Source organism: Euwallacea similis, chromosome 5, assembly GCF_039881205.1.
Source record: "Euwallacea similis isolate ESF13 chromosome 5, ESF131.1, whole genome shotgun sequence".
Classification (NCBI taxonomy): domain Eukaryota; kingdom Metazoa; phylum Arthropoda; class Insecta; order Coleoptera; family Curculionidae; genus Euwallacea; species Euwallacea similis.
In genome coordinates, this window is record NC_089613.1 from 5,887,686 (window position 1) to 5,907,984 (window position 20,299).

Below are 20,299 nucleotides of genomic sequence, written 5' to 3' on the forward strand. Positions count from 1 at the left end.
GTTTCTACGTTAAGCGATTCGAAAAATTAGAAAGATTTATACTGTTATTAGACGATTTTTCACTTCATTACATTGCACAAAATGTTGTAATATTCCACATTTTGACTCCCCTTTAGCGTCGTCGTTTCAAAAGATAACGAGTAACGTTAGATATAAAAGTGGTTGGGATATTGTTTGTGGACAATGAAAATACTAAATTTTTGGAAATTTTCCATAAAACAACAGACTGACCACGATCTGCTTAACTAAATTGCACAAGGAAGACTATAACGTCTGTGACGGTGGCTCGGATAAAGAAGAAAGGCAAGTACGACAACGTCAAGCCTGGGATGTGCCAATCCCGTCAAGACGACTTCGTTAAAATAACTTGTCCGAAAAGTAAATGTTTACTGAAAATTACTAGGATTTTCCATTCAGCATGAAATTCTTAGCATTACTCTATTTTCAAACATAGACTCTAGAAGGTTGTCAAAATATAGAGAAACACCCTGTACATACGTTGTATTTGAAGAGTACTCAACGCCATATTTTATTAACAAAACTACGAGGTTTTTACCTATATTCTAGAGCAAAAAGCGTTCGTTTATAGTTTTTATATACTTTACACGTTCTTGAAAGAAAAATGGGATCAAAAATCAAAACTGACTTTTCGTATTTGTTTTAATCAACGGCGGTTGTGGTTCCTGCATGAAAAAATTCGGTATAGGACTGCTCAATGTTGATGGAGATTCCACAGTTTGCTGTCCCATTCAGCAGGCCATAATGGAGATTTAGAATTACTTTTCTGGTTAAGTAATTTTAAATTTCGCAATTAAGCCGTTGTAAATTTGTACATAAATATCTGCAGTTCTTGTCTAAAATATGCCACTGTGCAACTTTCGAATGCGTTTAGCAGAGGTTTAAACATGTATTTTGTTTATTCTGAAAGAAGGCTGAATTTAAATATTGAGAAATATTCAATTTTTGATAGTTCAGGAATTCAAAAGAGTGCAGTGAAAGTATATTTGAGGAATTATATTGTTAATGGTTAGTTTTTGGTTATTCGCCATGTGGAAATGAGATTTGTTCGTCGATTTTCTTCTCGCGGCTCTTCCTGCTCTTCCTTATTCCAGCTTAAGGCAGTCGAAAGCTTTCTATCTTAGTCTGACACACTAGACACAAGATATAGATAGCTATTTTGTCGTGCTACTTTCAAATTTGCCCTTTATTTATCAGCATCGGATAATTCATGATATTTAAATGAATTTTCAGAAGTCATGATTTAAGGGTGATATTATAGGCAAGAACTGAATTAGGCACAGGTAGTGTTTTCGAACTAAGTAGTGCGGGTTCGCAAACACCCTTTCGAACAACTTTTAGTATAGTAAGTAGCAAATTTTTCGCATCTTTAACTAAATTTTTTAGGCACGCCAAAGTAATTTTTTGTATGAAACACTTATTTTTTAAATCGCCTTAAGCGTCTTCGAAAATATCGATGATAAAGTTTACTTTTATGTATTTTAGTTTAGCTCAAAATCACAATTTTCATCGTACATGTGTTGACATTGAATAAAGAATATATCTATGTTATATTTATATGTTTAAAAGCAAAATTTAAACTATTTTACCGCTCTTACGTAATTCTTTACTTTAACTTCTTTTACGCTATTATACGTGGTATACTGAGCAGTCTCACAGTAACGTTTAGAATTTAGATTTTGTAGATTTTCAGCGAAAGATTTCTTTAAAAGGTATAATATATTATAATGTTGTTATTGTATTGATAATGTTTATAATAAAATTAATAGAAATCTCCTTGATATTGCACGGTGTACTTTTCCCCTTCAAGTTCCAGGAAATCAATAATAGAGGAAAAACTAAGGATAAGCGGTTTGTTAAACAGACTGAGACAGAGATATATAGGAATACCATGCGGCTCTAAATTGTACCCCTCTCCCCCATAAACTTTTTAACAAATTATTATTATTTAAAAACTCAAAATCAGCATTAACTAGGTCAAAAAATACTATCTTTAAACATTTGTTTATTTTTTAAATGTTGCTTACGTCACCGGTAGGGCGAAATGGACGATTTTTAAAAAATTGTTTTAGTGATTTGCTAAAATTTTAAACATGGGCCATGTGACACCTCGAATTAAAGGTCTTTCAAAATTACTTTCAATGGTGTAATACGATCCAGAGTCTATCGATTCGTTTTTTAAAAAATAGCTATAAATTTCGTAAAAAATTCCATACAGACTCAGTTAAATAAATCGTAATCAATGAAAAAACTTGTTTGTTGAAAGGAAATTGAATTGTTTTCGATTTTGTGCTCACAAACGGTTTTTATATATTTTTTTCGACGTCAAAACACGCTTATTTATATAATAATTCTTAATTTCAAAATGAGCGAAAATCGATAAAAGCGTTTAGCAATTATTTCGAAAAAATTATATTAATTTAAGAACTTTGGCGCCCTGTGGCGGTAAAACGAAGCAATATTGGATATAGGTAAGTTTGCCAAGATCGCTTTATTTTTGGATCAGGAAATTTTGATCAAACGTTGTATAGTCATTTCAGAGACAACCTGTATGCATACACAGAGTGTCTCTGCTTACTGTAAAAAAAATATTTAAGGGACTTTTTTAATCAGTGGCGTATAATATTTTCCGTTTAAAATGGTCAGGATCACATCAATGGAAACGCAACTGGTGAAATTAAACATAAAATTTTCCCATTTAAATATGTATCTCTACACGTACTTTGCACTTCCCAATTTTCATAAAAATACTTAATGCTGAAACGAACTTATTCGGAAAAAACTTTTAAAAAAATGTTTTGATCATCTTGTATTTCAGACAGGAAATGAAAACAGACTCACGTTCGTTTAAACATTATTTCTAACTTCGGTCACAGGAACCTATACTAAATAGTTGACAAATTTATTCTGAAACACCATGTATACGAACGTATTGTATATACCGAGTATTTGATTTATTTTATTTCCATTATTAAAAAAACACATTTATACACCGACTAAATGTTAAACTTAATGTTTATTTAAACATTATTATGGTCGTCTAAATACTGTACTGACTGGACTGTCCACAATTACTCCAAATGTTTTTAACCACCGTGACAAGATTAAAAACGTGCTCCCAATCCAAATTACTCGCAATACGTTGAAATATCTTGGATTCCCTAAGAGGTAGGGATCCAAAAATTACATTTTCCCTGGAAAAATACGCGTTCAACTCTTTGTGTCTGGATGCAGTCGCAACGGCATCCAGGCTAAAGGGAATCACCGATAGTAATCCTAAAGGAAATTGCTTTGCTATTTCTTGGTAGAAATCTTGGGTTTCCGGGGATTCGTTCAGCAATATCACTGAATTTCCTGAAAAATTCCCAAAGTCCAAACATGTGAATTTGTGAGGAAGATATACAGTATATAGCAAATTATGGATGAAGCAATAAATTATTTTTCTGCAGTGGGTATTTAAAATAATAGACAGAAACAAAAGTTTGATTTCTGTGGCATTCGGCATAACTAACCTTCATATAGAGCAGCTAAAAGGAGCTTAACAGGATGACTTTCAAATGGAGGCCTGGTTTCAATAGCTAAAATTCCCCTTGGGTATTTCAAACTATTCACACTAAAGCCATTTTGAGTAAAGTTTCCCAAGTGATGCGGTTCTCTCAGCAGGAATTGCAAATTCGCCTTAAAATTGTTAACCCAATGTTCAGGTAATTTTTCACTAAAATAAAATTACCGCTTCTATTTATTTACACCATTTCGAGTTTTCACATCTGTTAACTTAAAACAAATTCTTTATAGTGCAAAATTTACTAAGGAGAAAGAGACTTTAGAATGTACCTACAGGGTGTTCATTTGAAAACTTACCACCCTAATAACTTTAGAACGAAAAAAGATACTGAAATGCGGTTTGGGGGGATCTCAAAGGTTGTAAGGGGGAACATTTTTGGCAGCAGCAGTGTTAATATTACGCATATCCCTTCACCCCCAGCCACCCCAACTTCACAATCTTAAATGAAACAATACCTCCATATGTACGTCGTATTAAAGGGCATTTAAAATATATTATTTTGATGTAAATATTTCTAATAAAGTTGTTTTCGAGAAATTTACAAAAAACGAATTGCAACTTTGTAATCAAACTTTTTTACATGAAAATTAGTATTTTTTGACGAGACACTAAATACTAAATACTCTTAAAAAGCTTTGTTCTAAAAATAAATTTAACATATTAAATGTTCAAATACTCCCTTCGACGCAGTTTGTGTAAGGGATTCATTAGTCGCACCATAAATTAACGTAATCTCGACTCTCTCTTCTATGGAATACACCATTTTTAACAAACTGGCACTTTTAAAATAATACCTAGCAAACTACTACTCGATAAACAGTAATATTGAAATCCAAGTGGGCTCTTGGAATTTCGTTTATTAATTATTATTATTATAATTATATATTTTTGTAAATTTCTCGAAAACAACTTAATCAATATTAGAAATATTTACATCAAAATAATAAATTTTAAATGCCGTTTAATATGACGTACATATGGAGGTATTGTTCCATTTAAGATTGTGAAGTTGGGGTGGCTGGGGGTGTGCCTAATATTAACGCTGCTACTGCCAAAAATGTTCCCCCTTCAACCTTTGAGATCCCGCCAAACCGCATTTCATTATCTTTTTTCATTCTGAAGTTATTGAGATGGTAAGTTTTCAAATGAACACTCTGTATATATAAAATGAGATCGCACCTGAATCTCTTTTCATTTTTTTCCAGAAAATTTATTACTATCAAACTTATGACTTTGATTTTTTCTATATTGGGAATTTTTTCCCAACCCGCCATAGCAATTTTGCCAGCATTTATAGCTTTTTTCACTGCTTCAATATCTTTAAGTGAGTTAGAAATATCTGCTTCTGTAGATGTTGTATCGGTTTTTATGGCATTGTACTCAGTAAAACCTAAAATGTGTATATATTTTTTAATAACAATGCTATGTAGAATAAACCAATTTTCAATATATCCCTACGTGCCTACCTTGTTTGCCACCAAAGTACCCCACCCCACTATCTTTAAGCGGGGTAAAAGGGATGTTAGGAGAGACAAGTCCATGGCTATTAATCCACACATTTCCAACCTGAAATATGTCAAATTGTGGGCAAGATTGTTCGTAGGTTCACAAGCCGAGCCAAAGTCTGACAATTTTATGTGCAAAATTGTCACTGTAAATTGCGCTCATGTTTGAACTTGGCTTGTGAAGTTACAAACAATATAAGGCTCTATGCAATTTAAAAAACCAATGGATCCGCCAACCTTTAGTTTCCGAGATACTTCATTGAGTAGCCCAATATTTTCGGACCAAATCGATGCTCCAAGCCCTTGCCTACCATTATTTGCCAAATTTACTGCCTCATCTATAGTCCTGAAGGGCAATAAGGCTACAATAGTGTTTATTTGAGGTGCAGTTAGTACGTTATTGGTGCTTATTTTCGAACCTATTATGGTGTAAGTCACAATATGCACAGAATCTCTTGTAAGTAATGGTGGGTACATAAGCTCAACCTCAAAATATTTATGTGAAAGTTTTAAGATTAACATTTTTTAAATCCACGGTTCAGTAGTGTATCTACCATTAATCACATGACACAGCCTGTATAAGCAGGGAAAAAATGTTTACCAATACTTAGTGTAGGAGTGAAGACATTTGAACCATCAGTTCCTTTTTGGAAAATCTCAATGCCCAGAGATTTGGCCTTTTCTATAGATTTAAGTAAATTTTTACGAGTGTTGGGGTTGTCGAGGTATGAAATGTCTGCAAATTTGTCATCTCCGTTTCCAATTTTTAACGCTTGAATGCGAGATTTTAATTTTTGAACGAACTTTTGGAAGACGTTTTCTTGGATGAGAATTGAGTCAGCTGCCCACGGAAGCTACAAATATTTGCACTGCATTAAAAAACGTATGTATACTTTGCACACGTATAGTATGTGGAGGGTATATGAGAACACCCTTAGTTTTTTTTGTTAGTTTAAATTATTTATAGTGTTTATTTGTAATGTATTCGTCAAAAAAAAACCATACCATTCCCTGATATCCCCAAGACGCTTCAATTGCACACTCAACTGACGAATCTAAATCGCAGTCATCGAACACCAGCATTGGGCTTTTATACCCTGAAACTATTTTTTCCTTTAGAGTTTGCGTCACATGTACAGGGTGTTACAAATTTTCGTTTAAAGAAATTTAAGAGGAATAATTGTAAAAATCGGCCTGTGGTTCACATAACATATAACTAAACGTATTTTCTATTTCCGCCTTTAATTTCTAATTGGTTTTGAGATATTTATAGTACACGAAAATTTGGTACTCCCCTTTACATAGATATCGCTTACTTACGAATTAAGATTTTTTTATGGAAGCGATTGATCCCTTGGTATTTTTCGTTCAAAACATTCACGAAAAGTGCTACTATTGAAATTTCCTTGTGGCTTAGATAGTGTTGTAGTTCACCGCTATTGGATGATACCAGAAATAAAGCTTCTTTGGGCACCCTGTGTAAATTTTTATTTTGAAAAAATTGTGAAATATCAAGACGTTTTTAATTTTATACCCAACTTCAACAGCCAACTTTATAACGAAACAAGCAACGGCAGCAAATTTGGTGCCTGTTTGGAGGATTATTTTGTGTCCGGATGCTATGGCTGGACCTAGGAACAACCCTAGGAGCCATAAGGGATGATCATCTTCAAAAATTCCCACCACAATATCTGTAAAGAAAATGGATTTTTTTTTGTTCTGTAGGTAGATTCTAACACAGATTCATAACACATCTACATTATATAAATTTAAAACAGCGATTTCTTAACACGCTACATATTTAAAAAGCTGGATTTTGCCGAAAGTCATTCATCACAAAAAAATATAAAAAAAAGTTTAAATTCAATGTCAAAGCAACCTCTTTAAATAAAATCAAGATTTGTCAAAAAATTTTCAATTTGAAGTTCGTTTTCCCTGAAACACCCTGTTTATTAATTATAAAATTGTAACAGTCCTGGAAACTATCAATCGCTTACTTATTGATTACGCCTTGTAATGATTGTAGGTGTTGCAACCAATAGAATTTGATTCTGCGGTACAAATCGAGTATAGTTTTGTCTCTCTTTACAAAGTGGGAAAAAAGAAAGTAGGAAGCATACACCGAATGACTCATCCATTGCAATGGAATTCGCTGTTTCTTTTTATGTTGATGTTTCCTCATATATTTGTTTATAATTGAAAATTTAATTAAATTATCATCAATTTAGTAAAAAAAGCTGTTTTGCGCTACTAATAAGAGATACTAAGCAATTAATAGAACTAACAAATATTTAGGTAAGTCCTCGTTGGCCTTTTTTGACCAAAAAGAAGGTTATGTTAGGTAGTCTTCAAGACAGTGAAAAACCCTAAAAATTCCAACCCATAAGCCCCTTATTTACCCTTTGATCCTCCCTCTACAAAGCTGGCATAATAGTAAAAATATTCAGCCAATGTCTGCAAAGCTGGTAGTGTGTCTTTGGCTAAAATACCCCTCGATAAGACTTCTATCTGCGATATCAATTTTGCGTTTTTCTCCAGTTCTTGGGCTAACCTTCAATTGAGATTATACATAGCTTTTTCACAAAATTACTGAGGATAGCTCAATTACTTTGAATTCAGAGCTAACCTAGAGTTGTTTGAGTAAATGCCTGAGGAACTTTTCAATGGCAGAGTTACATGATACCTCAGGCTGTTTCAAATTGTTTATTTACCTGACTAAAATTGATCTTGTGATAGTATAACTGCCAACTTTAGCGATTTTCAGTATTGTATCGTTTTCAATCATTTTTTCCTCAATTTCCATCATTTCCACCCATTCCTTCAAATGCAAATTTATCACAAATATTAGGATAATATGTTATACTTACATTGGCCTGTGATGTATTTTCTATGCTTTCCCCATAGTTCATGCTTTTCAATGCTTCCTGTATTTTTTCACTTGATATCTCCATAGTTAGTCCTGGCACTGTTTTTGCTCATTACTCTTTGATAATGTAAATGGTTATTTTGAATAACTAATTCTCAAAGGTATTCAAGAATATAACCTCAACAAAGATAATAGGTATGTCTAACACTGGATTTTACTTATATGCTTAATCAGACCATAAATGACTTGATTATTTTATCGTGAGAAGTTGTTTGTGTATGTTTAGTAAAAAATTTAAATGATTGTAAAGTTTATAATTATTGAGGTTGTGAAGTAATAAAGTAGGTACTTAAACATATCTACTTAGTTACACCATAATAATATGCCCTTTTTTTTATTTAAGGGCAAGTTGTAGGGTAAAAAAGCATGCTAAGTGTCTCAAAATTGTGCACTACCTCTTTGAGGTGTACTCCTAGAGTTGTTACAATTGGTGCTGGACATGTCACCAAGTGGACCCCACTGAGGGCTTATGCCAATTTAATAACAAAAAAGCCTCAGTCACTATGGCAAAATTCATCGAAAGTAAGCCAGTTTTATGAATTAAAAGTTTCAAAGTAGCTGCACTATCAGACAAAAATAAAACAGCAATGTTAAAAAATAGTTTTTGTTATTTGGTTCCACTGCAGGTCAAATTTAATGGCCCTGTCCAGCTGTGGGATTCAAATCTGAGGAGATTGTCCATCTTTAATCCCAGATATATGTATGTATCTTGTCCATTTCAGATTTTTGAAACAAAACGCTCCTAAGGGAATATTAAAATTGTATTAGAATTTCAATCTTTGTTTTAGAGATATTGAAAATGAGAGAATTTTTGCGCATCACAAGCTTTATTCATTTAGGTACTCACTTACTAACATCTAATGTACCGCAGAACATTATCTCTGGAAATGATACCCATTTTTTTCTAATGACCCAAAGTAAATCATTAATGTATTTTGCATATATCAAAAATAGTGTTGATCCCAAAACTGACCGTTGTGGAATTCTTGCATCAAACACAAGACTTTGGAGAGGTCGTAAAAGACAACCAATTCCATCACACTCATTCAAACTCACGCGAAAGTAGAAATTCTCTAATAAAGCAAACATGGATGATCTCTGTACAAACCCTGAAGCCATGAAAAATAAAAATTCCTCTTTCGTGGTCCTTGAAATTCTTACATGTTTTACTTGTGTCTGATAAGGTAATAATTGAAAGTATCAAGGTTAAATCTTCATATGTCCCTCAGGCATTCCAACAGAGAAGTGGTACCATATCTCTACGATTAGCCTCTGATTCCTCTCAAAAGTCTCAGAAAACTGTGGGCTATTGGCTAATGACTTGCAGTGGAATGGTCTTTGTCGCTGTAGTGTTAGGTATCAGTATTTACTATGGTCTTTTGAAGAGTGTTTACAAGATTATTGAAGAAGTGGTCAAAACCACTAAAGGTTCTTGAATAATTCAAGCAAAATTCAGACTAATGTTAAAAATAAAAGTTGTATAATAATATTTAGATAAAAGATTAATGTTTTGGTTGATAAATTTGGTCTTAACTACACCATTTCCTAAACGACAAAGGTACTCGATTTGATTGGATTTAAACTGAAACAATGGATAAATATGTTTAAGGAGGGGTAACCAGGTTAACTGAGTCGGGTTTGTCTATGGTAACATGGAAATTGCTGGGTGAAAAATTGCCTAAAACTCAGCTGGAATGGGAGGAGGAATTTGCCCGATATCAGCAATATCCAGAGTTCAAAATGTGGGTAAAATAAAAATCATTAGCCAAATCATGGATTAATGCAAATTTAAATATTGTTGTTTCACTCCTTCAGTCATTCTAGAGACTGCTTTTTAATATTTAAACCGAACTAGGTTTTCGACATTTTGAAGCGTTTTATTCAAATAGACAAATTACAGCCTTCAGTGACATGTATAAAAGTAGACCTTTTGTATTCTCAAAATAAATTTATACATTTATATTTGCGGTATAAATTGGCATTCTCTATGGATTTGGCCAAAACTTTCCCTTCTCCAACTCATCATTATTTTTAAATTCAGTTTTTAATATAGAAAAAACAGAGATATGACTTTATCAGAATTCAAACTCATCTGGTACATGGAATATGGTCACAGACAGTGGGGTCGTCTTATCGGTGGCGTATTCTTAATCCCCGCAACTTGGTTTTGGGTTACAGGGCGACTCACCCCTGGAATGAAGAAGCGACTTCTAGCTTTCGGGACTTTAATTGGAGCCCAGGTACGGATTTGGGAATAATCGGATCCCGTATTGATTTTGCAAAAATCTAGACCCAGAAAATATAACGTACGAATGTTGTACCATTTCAGAGGTTCAACATATCAAGTTTAATCGAAGTTTAAACTTAAATAAATTAAAATTCTATTAAATTTTAAGAACGTTTGGAATCTTTATGCACTAGAGGTTCCAATTTTGGAATTAAAAAAATAAAGGAAAATGTTTTAGGGTTTAATGGGCTGGTACATGGTAAAATCAGGATTAGAGGACAGATTCCAGGGCGAAAGCGATGTTCCTAGAGTGTCTCAATATCGATTAGCCAGTCATCTAGGGCTCGCATTTGTTTTGTACACCTTGTTTCTTTGGTCAGCTTTTGACCACTTGATTCCTGCTGAAAGTATTAAAATTAATAATACTTTAGTATTAAAAGCGACCAGGAGATTCAGAATGATGGCTCATGTTACTAAGGGAATGGTGTTCTTAACTGCGATTTCAGGTTGAGTATTGAAGGGAGGAAGGCCACAAGCAATGAGTTATAGCTCAGAATATTCTTAATTAAATCAGAGAAAGCTCAGATTTATTTTCTTCAAGCTCAAGCTACGATTTAGGTCGATTAAATTTCAGATTTATGCACAGAAAACAAAATATTCTGAACTCAGAATATTAAAATAAATGGAGTAATTGCAAGGAAGGCCTTTCAGGTGCTTTTGTCGCCGGTTTAGATGCAGGATTAGTCTACAATTCTTTCCCTAAAATGGCGGACAAATGGGTACCTGAAGACATCCTCGCTTTTACCCCTAAATTGGCAAACTTTACCGAAAATCCTACTACTGTGCAGTTTGACCATCGAATACTAGGTACCTCCACTCTAGCTCTTATTACTGGTCTATGGTGGCTTAGCAGGAAAAGAGTGCTGCCCAAGAGAGCTTATTTGGCTGCAAATACCTTACTCTTCATGGGATATTTACAGGTTAGCTTTCAATTTCTCTTTGGCCTCAAAAAAAGAAGTTAGTGCAGGTTGGTCTGGGTATCACCACACTTTTGACGTATGTACCAGTACCAGTGGCAGCTGGACATCAAAGCGGTTCTCTTGTGCTGCTTTCCACTGCAGTGTGGTTGACACACGAACTGAGGAGGTTACCGAAGTAATTGATACTTTAAACTTATTGTGATGTAAAATTGTTACTTTATAAGCACATATAAGTATTTTATATTTTAATGTTACTTAATGCCATCAGAAGAAATGGTTATATAAATAATGTGCTGTTTGCCTCTTTTGTACATATCTCAGAGTGTCCTTCAAATTACATAGGTACTAACTCCCAGATTGGTCGGAACTAATGTATTTATTTATAATCAAATTTACAAATGATTTCCTATTGTCACTGGTAGTGATAAAGATGACAAATATTCGATGGCGAATTTTCGAGCAAGTTGAAAATATTCGTAACATTCGATACCAATGTTCGCGAAGAATATCCTCGTGATAGTCAATTACTCATAATAATTAGCTAAAGTGCAAACTACTTTTCTCGATCTCGAATAATTTTCAAATTACAGCCTTTTAATCCATAAAATATAGATTTCTTTATTCGCCATTATATCAAGAATTGTTGAAGTTAGGTTAAAAAAAACAAGTTTCTATGAAATCATTCTTGAATCACCCACAGAATACAAAACAATATTTGTGGCATCCTATTAAAGAACGCCACACTTTTATGTGACTCCCTATATATTTGAACACATTTATCAGGTGCACTAAAAAAAAATTCGTTTTTCGCTTATCTTTAACCGTTTAGACGCAAACACTCATTCTAATAGAGTATCACATATAAATGTGTACAATTGCCAAATTAAGTTTGGCCTGTCCGGGAACTCGATGGATACCAAAAGGGAAAAATTATGGTTTGGAGAACGAGCAATGAACGAACAGTTCATGTTCGACAATTCCTAAAACGTAATTAATAGATAGAGTAAAATCGAAACGTAAAACAATACAAGTTAACTTGACAAATAATGAGTTTATTCACAGCTTGAATATTTATCAAAATTAATAAACAAATACGTATTTGGACATCTTAAAGATAAACTAAAAAAACCTAAACATATTAAGAACAGAGAATGCTTGAAGCTAAACATATATGAATATAAACGATAAATAACAAATTTGTCAGTGCCAAGAAGAGAACCTTAAAGAATTACACGCACCTGAATCTAGTGATGAGAAAAAATACGGTATTTAGTAATATTAATAATAATAATAATTTTTATTATTCTAGTAAAATATGTTGAAAATAAAATGACGAGAGCTAGAATTCATTGTGATATATTAAGATAAATGCTAGTTGATGCTAGTTAGAGTCGTTTCCTATTTTTTCCAATTTATTTAGAAAATACATCAACAAGTTTTCTGAGATTTGAGGGGATGACTGATTCAGCAACAAACTAAAGATTAAGAATGTTTACTAGCAATTGTTAGGCCATTTCCGTGCAGTTTCGAGATTATTGGCAATAATTTGTGTTAAATGAAGAGGTTAATTATATTTGTATTATATATTTTTTCACCACTAGTCTAGCTAATTTGAGCCAATTTAGGGCATGTAATTCTTAGTAAAACGTCGGCGTGGGACAAAAATACTGACTCCTTTCACAGTCTTTAAGTTTGAATTTCAAGAGCACTGCATCACGTAGGGCTAACGTGGCTGCCCCTGTTGCCGCTGTTTATGCGCTGCTGCTGCTCCTTTCTGTATTCGGCTGCGGTGTGTTGAAGCTGTTCTTTGAGTTTCAGCAGTTCACGGATTCGTTGATACACTGGGTCCTTAAAAAATATATATTAATACTTTGAAAACATACTTTTATGTTTTAAAGCATTTTCTTAGGGTAATGTGTCGGACTGTCAGAAATAATTCAATTTTTGAAAACTAGACAAAATTACACGTTGCCTTTGCATTTTTTACGAAATAGCAAGACTTGCCTGTGTCCTCATGCTCGGATTCCAACGACAATAATAGGCCTTCCACAACTTAATATGCCGAATACTGGCGACAGGTACCAGTACTCTTTCCTGCTTAATATTAGCCCAGTACAGAGGGTTTCTGTGCAGATCCAAATTGCTATTCGTGTAAGACCACAAGGAAACTGTGTTTTCTTTCACTTCTGCAAATGATAGTAATTGAAGTAAACGTTCATTCTGCTCAATGAAAGTATGCGACTGCTCAATAAAAAAGACCATACATTAACAAATATACAGGGTATTTGAATTTTAGCCTGAGCTAAAGGCTAAAGGTGGTAAAAAATCGCAAAAAATAATTACTTTCAACAGCGCGTTCTCTTTCGCTGTTAAAAAGAAACGTGCCAAAACGACACGAATAGAGATGGTCCAAAATAGTGATTAGAAAATGCTCGTTGAATTCGAAGGCGTTCGGGAACTGCTGAGTAATTTGCCACACACAATCGACAAACTGCAGAAATACGGGAGAACGGTCTGCGTCACTGTGGTGGTCATCTCCATGGCCCACCCTCTGCGAATTAAATGAAAATTTTTTATAAGTTGGAATTACATGTATTGTTCCTCAGACATACCTGTTGGAACTTATGTCCAAAAGATAACCATTCTTTCTCCACTAATACTTCAAAGCCCCTGATGGTACGATAATATGGATCCAGCATAACCATAGAGAGGGCTGTTAATTGGGCTGTCCTATCCCATCCATCTGAACAATGTACCAGGACTGAAGTCTTATGGTTTTCAACCTAATAACACAAATAATAGCTATAATAGCCATGATAGTTATAATAGAAAGCTGAAGTTTATATCGCGTTATTTTTTGTTGAAATATTTGATTAAATATTTTATTTTAATTATTTTACTCAAAAACATGCTGTAGAACTTGGGGCCCACTTTGAATGCACCTTGTATACAATCAAAGGCGCATTTTCTGAATCATAAATACGAACCTTATCGACGATTCTCACTGCTCCTGCCAATATGCACTTAATGTGCTTCAGCCAATACGTGGATTCCAAACCGCTCAACCATTTGGTCTCGTCTATGTTCGGGTAGCACAATTCCTTCAGCTTTCTCAATGATTCTCGCATTACGTGAATATTGTGGATGTCCAAGAATACCAGTTCAGCGTGCTGATACGCGTCTTCTGATTCATAACTGAACAAAGGGTTAATTTTTACGTTATTTCAACTTATTAAAAATCTTGATTCGCCACGGAAAGTAGATGTTTTTATCTTGTATAAATAATTGTGAGAGTGGCCTAATTTGAAACGCGAGTGAGTTCAAAAATGTGACATTTGCAAAATTTCGAATCATACTTATGTATGTGTAAAATTAGGCTGTTGTCACTGCCTAGTCTTTGTTTTGGGTAAGAAGTTTCTATTTTCCATAGCAATTCAAGATTTTTAATAAGTTGGGTGAATTTATTTTAATATAAGGGGTATAAATAAGTTTCCGCCGTTTGATATAAAAAATTATGAATTTATTGTGAAAGAACGGTGCATTATGTGTTATTCAAAGTATTGGCCATCGCTATCCAATACTTTTTCCCATCTTTCTGGCAGCATTCTAATACCACGTCATAAGAACTCTTCATCTTTTGAGGCTATCCATGAATTGACCTAACCTTTGGTATCTTCATATGATCTAAAGCTCTGCTCAGACAGAGCATGTGCCATCGATTGGAATAAGTAATAGTCGGATGGGGCAAGGTCTGGTGAATGGGGTAGGACTTCCCAATTAAGAGTTTTCAAATAGGTTTTGATCAGCACCGCAACATGCGGATGAGCTTTATCATGTAGGAGAATAATTTTGTCGTGTCTAAAGTAGTAATGGGCACGTTTTTCCTTGAGTACTTGGATCAATCTCATTATTTGTATTCGGTAGAGAGTTCCAGTAATGGTTGTGTTCGGTTTGAGCAACTCATAAAATAGGACACCAAGCTGATCTCACCAAATACACCACATGAGTTTTTTCCATGAATATTTGGTTTGGTTGTCGATGTTGAAGCATGACCAGGTGATCCCCATAATTTTTTCTTCTTTGAGTCATTGTAATGGATCCATTTTTCATCGCCAGTGACTACTCGATGCAAAATAACCTTTTTTTATGTTTGGCAAACAGTATTTCATTCATGCAAAATCAGCGTTCAACGTCTCTCAGCTTCAATTCATAAGGAACCCCATTCCCAACACTTTTAAACGATGCGAAATTGCTTCGTGCGTGGAAAAACTTTTAATGTAAATGCAAGTTCTTTTTGCATTTGGGATTAATCTTCCTCCAATAATACTTCCAATTCCGTATCTTCGTACAGTTTGGGTCTTCCACGTGAAATTGACCGTTTTGAAATTTGTGAAACCACTCGCGACAACTTCTCTCACTTAAAGCAGCCTCACCATATGCCTCTACAAGCAATCGATGCGCCTCAGCTGCGGATTTCTTCAAATTAAAGAAGTAAATTAAAAGTTCCCGCAAATAACACTTATTCGGCGCAAAACTTGACATTATTGAACGAAACAAATTATGTTTCATAATAAAGTATGTTTAATAAGGCTGATAAGGGTCACTAATATTTCAAGTTTAATTCAGGTTAGTTCAGGTTAGTTGTTACTAGATGACTAAACTTGCGATAGTACGTTTTACATCTGACAGTTTCAAGATAATCGTCTGGTGGGGCCACGTTTTGTCAAATGGCGGAAACTTATTTGTACACCTTATAATAAAATGAAATTGGAGAAAAGCAATAATGGAAACCCTTACCCGCCGCCCTTGGCCTTATTTGCAATGGCATTTGCAGTAGGTCTGGCATCCATAATGATCATTTTATGGCTCTGAGCATTGGCATCCATAATTAATTGAATATAGTGCTCGTCCTCTCTGCATCTCTTGCCACTTACCTTATTTGAAATAATTTTACTTTTGAAAACAATATAACGAATATACAGTGTGGAAGTTTTGGATGGAACAGTCCATATAACTAAGATGCCGAACATATTTGGCATTTCCGCCAATAACGAGATAAAAAATTAGAACATATTTAATAACAAAGAAAACAATTTACAAAAACATAGTTTAACGAAAAATAAATAAAATTCTTCAAATAATTAGAAACAATGAAACCAAAATAAATATGTGATCATAAAAATAGAACCGTTGAAAGATTATCAAAAAAAAAAGGAAAAAAGAAACGAAACTAGCAACCAAATATTGCCTAACGCCTAATATTTGGTTGCTTCTCTATTTTTGGGCAATCATTGTCTTTAATTTTTTAAGCATTGATTTTATTAAACACTGGCAGAGCTCAACAAGAATTACTTCCCATTCCCGTTGGACTGTGGACCACAGTTCTTTATTTTTGATCTGATGACCCCTCACGACAACCCTAAGATGTCCCCAAAGATTTTCAATAGGGTTCAGATTGGGCGCTTGTGAAGGCCATGGCACAACTGGAATTGATTCATCGTGAAAAAATTGTTTAATTTACCTCGTCGTATGTTTCGGTTCATTATCTTGTTGATATTTTCAAATTAATAGCATTTCTTCCGAAGCATACGGCAGCATAATATCTTTCATTATTTTAAGGTATTCTTTTTGGTTCAGGATCCCTTTTATCCAATAAATGGGATCAACACCAAACCAATAGAAGCAGCCTCACAATTTTATATTTCCATCTCCATGTTTAATGGTTTTTAAAGTGTGTTTTGGAAGCAATTCCTATTTTGCTGGCCGTCTCACGTATCGTTGACTATCCGAACCAAACGAATTAATTTTTGTTTCGCCCTAAAAAAGGATATTTTTCCATATTTTTATGTTGTCATCTTCGTTTTCAAAACAAAGATGATTCTTCGCAATTTCTAATCTTTTTAATTTCTTTGGTTTTGACAGCAATGGAACCTTTCGAGTCATTCAATTATGTAAATAAACTTCCTATAACTTTCTTGGGATAGTTCTGAAACTTATTTCTAATTTCAGATGCTTTTAAAGTTGTTTGAAGTTCATAAAGGGTTTTTTTTTGAGATTCTCGCTTTATTTGGTAGTCAGTCAGAACCGTAGTTTTCCTTCTACGACCGCGATTTTCCTGTCGTTCCTTATATTTGAGGGTATTTATTACAAAAGTTTTCGATCTTCCTAGTTTCCGAGAAATTTCACAAAGGGGATTGCCTTCATCTCTGAGTGTTCGTATTTTAAATATTTCCGCTAAAGAACAGTGATTTTATGCCCCATTTTCTTGTTTATAAGTTATTAAAATGCGCCAAAATGCTTCGAAATAATTGATTAGATCTATCTTTCAATTATTATCCTATTGTATAAAGAATTATAAAAATTATTTTAAAAAATAGCGAGTTCTTAATACACTGGTCCCATTATTATGACCACCTTAGCTTTGATTGTCTGAACGAAACAAGGGAAGTACAATTCTAGTATTAGGTAATTCCTCCGGTTTCTGTTGACACATACAATTACCAACATTGTAGAAATTAGAGCTGTAAACAACCCTAGTTCAAACAAGGTAGAACATCTTTCAATAGACTTTTTTCCATTTATGAAATTTAACCGGTAATGATTCTATTTTTATAGTCACCACTGTATATATAATAACTTACCCCGACTAATGGCTGTGCGCATCTTGTGATGGTGGCTTGCGATTCAGGATGAATCCAACTCAAAACCGGCAGTCTTCCTAGACAGTTATTATCAAATTTAAGATTGAAGAATTGGACAAATGTGCAGAAATGTATACTCATTTATCGCCCACGCGTTTATTAAAAAGAAGAGTTTCGAGAGCAAAAAAATGTAGCAAAAGTTTTTTGTTTTAGATATCTTTTTCAGTACACCTTTGAAAATTGACTAATTGAACGATGAGATTTTCAAGTTATAAAAATCAGTTGCGCAAGACAACTTATGAAGAAAATAACAAATTTCTAAAATACAGTTCTTACCTCTACTCCGGAAACTACAAACGACCTGAATATCATCGTCAGTAGCTTGCGCTGGAATGGCCCAAACAGCTGGATAACTGTCACATATGTTGTAGTTCTCATTAAATTTCGTTATTTTCCACATATCATTATTCACTCCCTGCAAAAACATTTTGACAATAAATGAAAATATCAATTTCTTATGCAGTATTAGATATATACCATTCTTTTTAATTCAGCTATAGGCTCATACACTGCCCACCCATTCTCGCTAAATACCTCTTGGTACTCAAAGGCAAATAACTTAAGCTTGAAGCTCAAAGGAAAAGCAAACATTTGTAACTTTTCAAATACAGTGCGTCTCGAATGGTTCTCTTGTTTATGAGCGAACCTCAAGTTACGCATATCCTTGCAGAATATCTCTATTCCATATGCATTTTCCCCTCTTGATGAGGCTCCTCCAACTTTTTCAATTCGTGAGACCTGCGCGATTTTTCCAATAATAAAATATTTTAAAATATATGTAATTCCAACTTATTGAAAATCTCGGTTCGACACGGTTGACAATGTTGATTGGCCAAAAATTTCATTCTTGCTTTAATAAGCTCCTATAAAATCATGGCACAGTGGAAGAAACATCTGCTTTCAATGGCGAACTGACATTTTGTTGGAATAACATATAAACAATCAAGGTAGTGCATACAACTCCCAAGGGGACATCGATGATATTTGACAAGTCTTTATCTGCTGATCTGAAATATAATTTGTAGTTTGTGACAGTTAGAGTCCCCCTTGCAGGGCCCTGATAGGGACACAAATATGTGACGTCTCTAGCTTGTCCTGTGACCTTTTCACCATGTAACAAAGGTAGGTCATCTGGTCGGTTTAAAGTGCCTGGTTCTGTGGATGTTTGTGCCTTAAAACATCAACCAAAATTAGAATCTTGTGGCGAAAATGGTTGAATTTGTTTTGGAACAAACTGAGAAAAAACACACAATTTATGTTTTTAAAATTATCAAAAAAATCAGAGAAATATCCAATTTTTTAATTAAAATAAGTATTATCATAAAACACAACTAGTAACTTACGTTTATAAATCTTTTTTTTATTTATTCGATATTTATTTTATCAAGATTTGATTAATGACTTAAGTAATGACATTTTCAAATAAATTATAATCATTGTATATTAGCATAATGTTTTTATGACTTACTTTTTTCCTTTCTAAAGTGGAGACTACATTTTCAGTGGATGTGGAACTTGAGGAGCAATAACTCTTACTAGGTGACGATTTTCCCCAAGTGCTCTATAAATAATTTTAACATTCATTTATTCTATCAATAAAATTAATCCAAAACCACATGTCCAGAAAAAGGAGCTCTGGATAGGTACTGTATGTATGTACCCATTTGAATTTTAATAATTGAAAAATTAATTCCTTAATACTTTGTTGCTGGACAGTGTGAAGGTATGGTTCTGCAGATTTTAAACATTTGTAAATGTTGTATATTTCACATTACTCTTTACTTGAGTGTTGAGACTGAAATTGTGCGAAATCAACCTGTTAAATTGATAAATTCAACGAGGTTGTTAAAAATACAGAATAAAAAGTAGTCTGCTTACAGAATCTTGTGCCTTTCCCAGATTCAGACTTTTTGTTTCTGATCTGTAAGTGTCTTTACCAAAATGGTTTGGATCCATATCCAGCAACTCTAAACTGCCACTCTTACGGCTCATAATTTTGGTTGAAAATCAAGGAAAATCAGAAAAATCAAACACTTTGTGGAAAAATAGGGAAAAATAATGTTTTGTTTACAACATTTTCTTCGAGGACGTTACATTTGGCATTTGTGGTGTCATTCCCTGACGTTTGACTAATTAAATACGATTAAATGACTTCATATGAAATGAAGATATTAAACTAAATAATTTAATATAATTTTTTTCATTTTTGATAATATTGGGAGGAGCAACACTGTGGACACAGAAACTGTATTTTGATATAGATGCAGGTAAGTGTAGAAAATGGCTGCTAGTATCAATTTAATATTAAAAAAATAAATATTTATTATTTTGGCGTTTTTTAAGTTGCCCAACATTCGGCATATACAGTGCTGCCGTG

At 33.7% G+C, this 20,299-nt stretch overlaps 3 protein-coding genes across 5 annotated transcripts; 1 reads left to right on the forward strand and 2 right to left on the reverse strand.

Moving 5' to 3' along the window:
* Window positions 1-2,750: 2,750 nt before the first annotated feature.
* On the reverse strand, window positions 2,751-8,100 carry LOC136408824 ((Z)-2-((N-methylformamido)methylene)-5-hydroxybutyrolactone dehydrogenase-like). The gene is made up of 12 exons (XM_066389999.1): window positions 7,956-8,100; window positions 7,800-7,906; window positions 7,488-7,639; window positions 6,623-6,779; window positions 6,409-6,563; window positions 6,094-6,191; window positions 5,690-5,942; window positions 5,326-5,507; window positions 5,050-5,149; window positions 4,763-4,973; window positions 3,531-3,733; window positions 2,751-3,372 (listed from the first exon to the last, which is right to left on the reverse strand). Exons 1-12 carry the CDS (start codon window positions 8,037-8,039, stop codon window positions 3,059-3,061), a joined length of 2,016 nt encoding a protein of 671 aa, XP_066246096.1. The 5' UTR covers window positions 8,040-8,100; the 3' UTR covers window positions 2,751-3,058.
* On the forward strand, window positions 7,361-11,510 carry LOC136408831 (heme A synthase COX15). 3 transcript variants are annotated; one of them, XM_066390011.1, is made up of 8 exons: window positions 7,361-7,383; window positions 8,358-8,536; window positions 9,244-9,370; window positions 9,624-9,756; window positions 10,068-10,254; window positions 10,480-10,747; window positions 10,953-11,221; window positions 11,269-11,510. In XM_066390011.1, the coding sequence occupies exons 2-8, from the start codon at window positions 8,381-8,383 to the stop codon at window positions 11,398-11,400; spliced, it is 1,272 nt and encodes a 423-aa protein (XP_066246108.1). In that variant the 5' UTR covers window positions 7,361-7,383; window positions 8,358-8,380; the 3' UTR covers window positions 11,401-11,510. The 3 variants fall into 3 exon arrangements, with proteins under 3 accessions (XP_066246108.1, XP_066246106.1, XP_066246107.1); XM_066390009.1 differs by lacking the exon at window positions 7,361-7,383 and adding an exon at window positions 8,174-8,295; XM_066390010.1 differs by lacking the exon at window positions 7,361-7,383 and adding an exon at window positions 8,278-8,299.
* A 749-nt stretch (window positions 11,511-12,259) lies between these two features.
* Window positions 12,260-19,995, reverse strand: mtm (myotubularin). Its single transcript, XM_066390138.1, has 12 exons — window positions 19,801-19,995; window positions 19,391-19,483; window positions 18,881-19,093; window positions 18,400-18,660; window positions 18,199-18,337; window positions 17,863-17,939; window positions 16,019-16,155; window positions 14,209-14,416; window positions 13,834-14,004; window positions 13,565-13,772; window positions 13,226-13,407; window positions 12,260-13,069 (listed from the first exon to the last, which is right to left on the reverse strand). The coding sequence occupies exons 1-12, from the start codon at window positions 19,912-19,914 to the stop codon at window positions 12,935-12,937; spliced, it is 1,938 nt and encodes a 645-aa protein (XP_066246235.1). The 5' UTR covers window positions 19,915-19,995; the 3' UTR covers window positions 12,260-12,934.
* Between the last annotated feature and the right edge of the window lie 304 nt (window positions 19,996-20,299).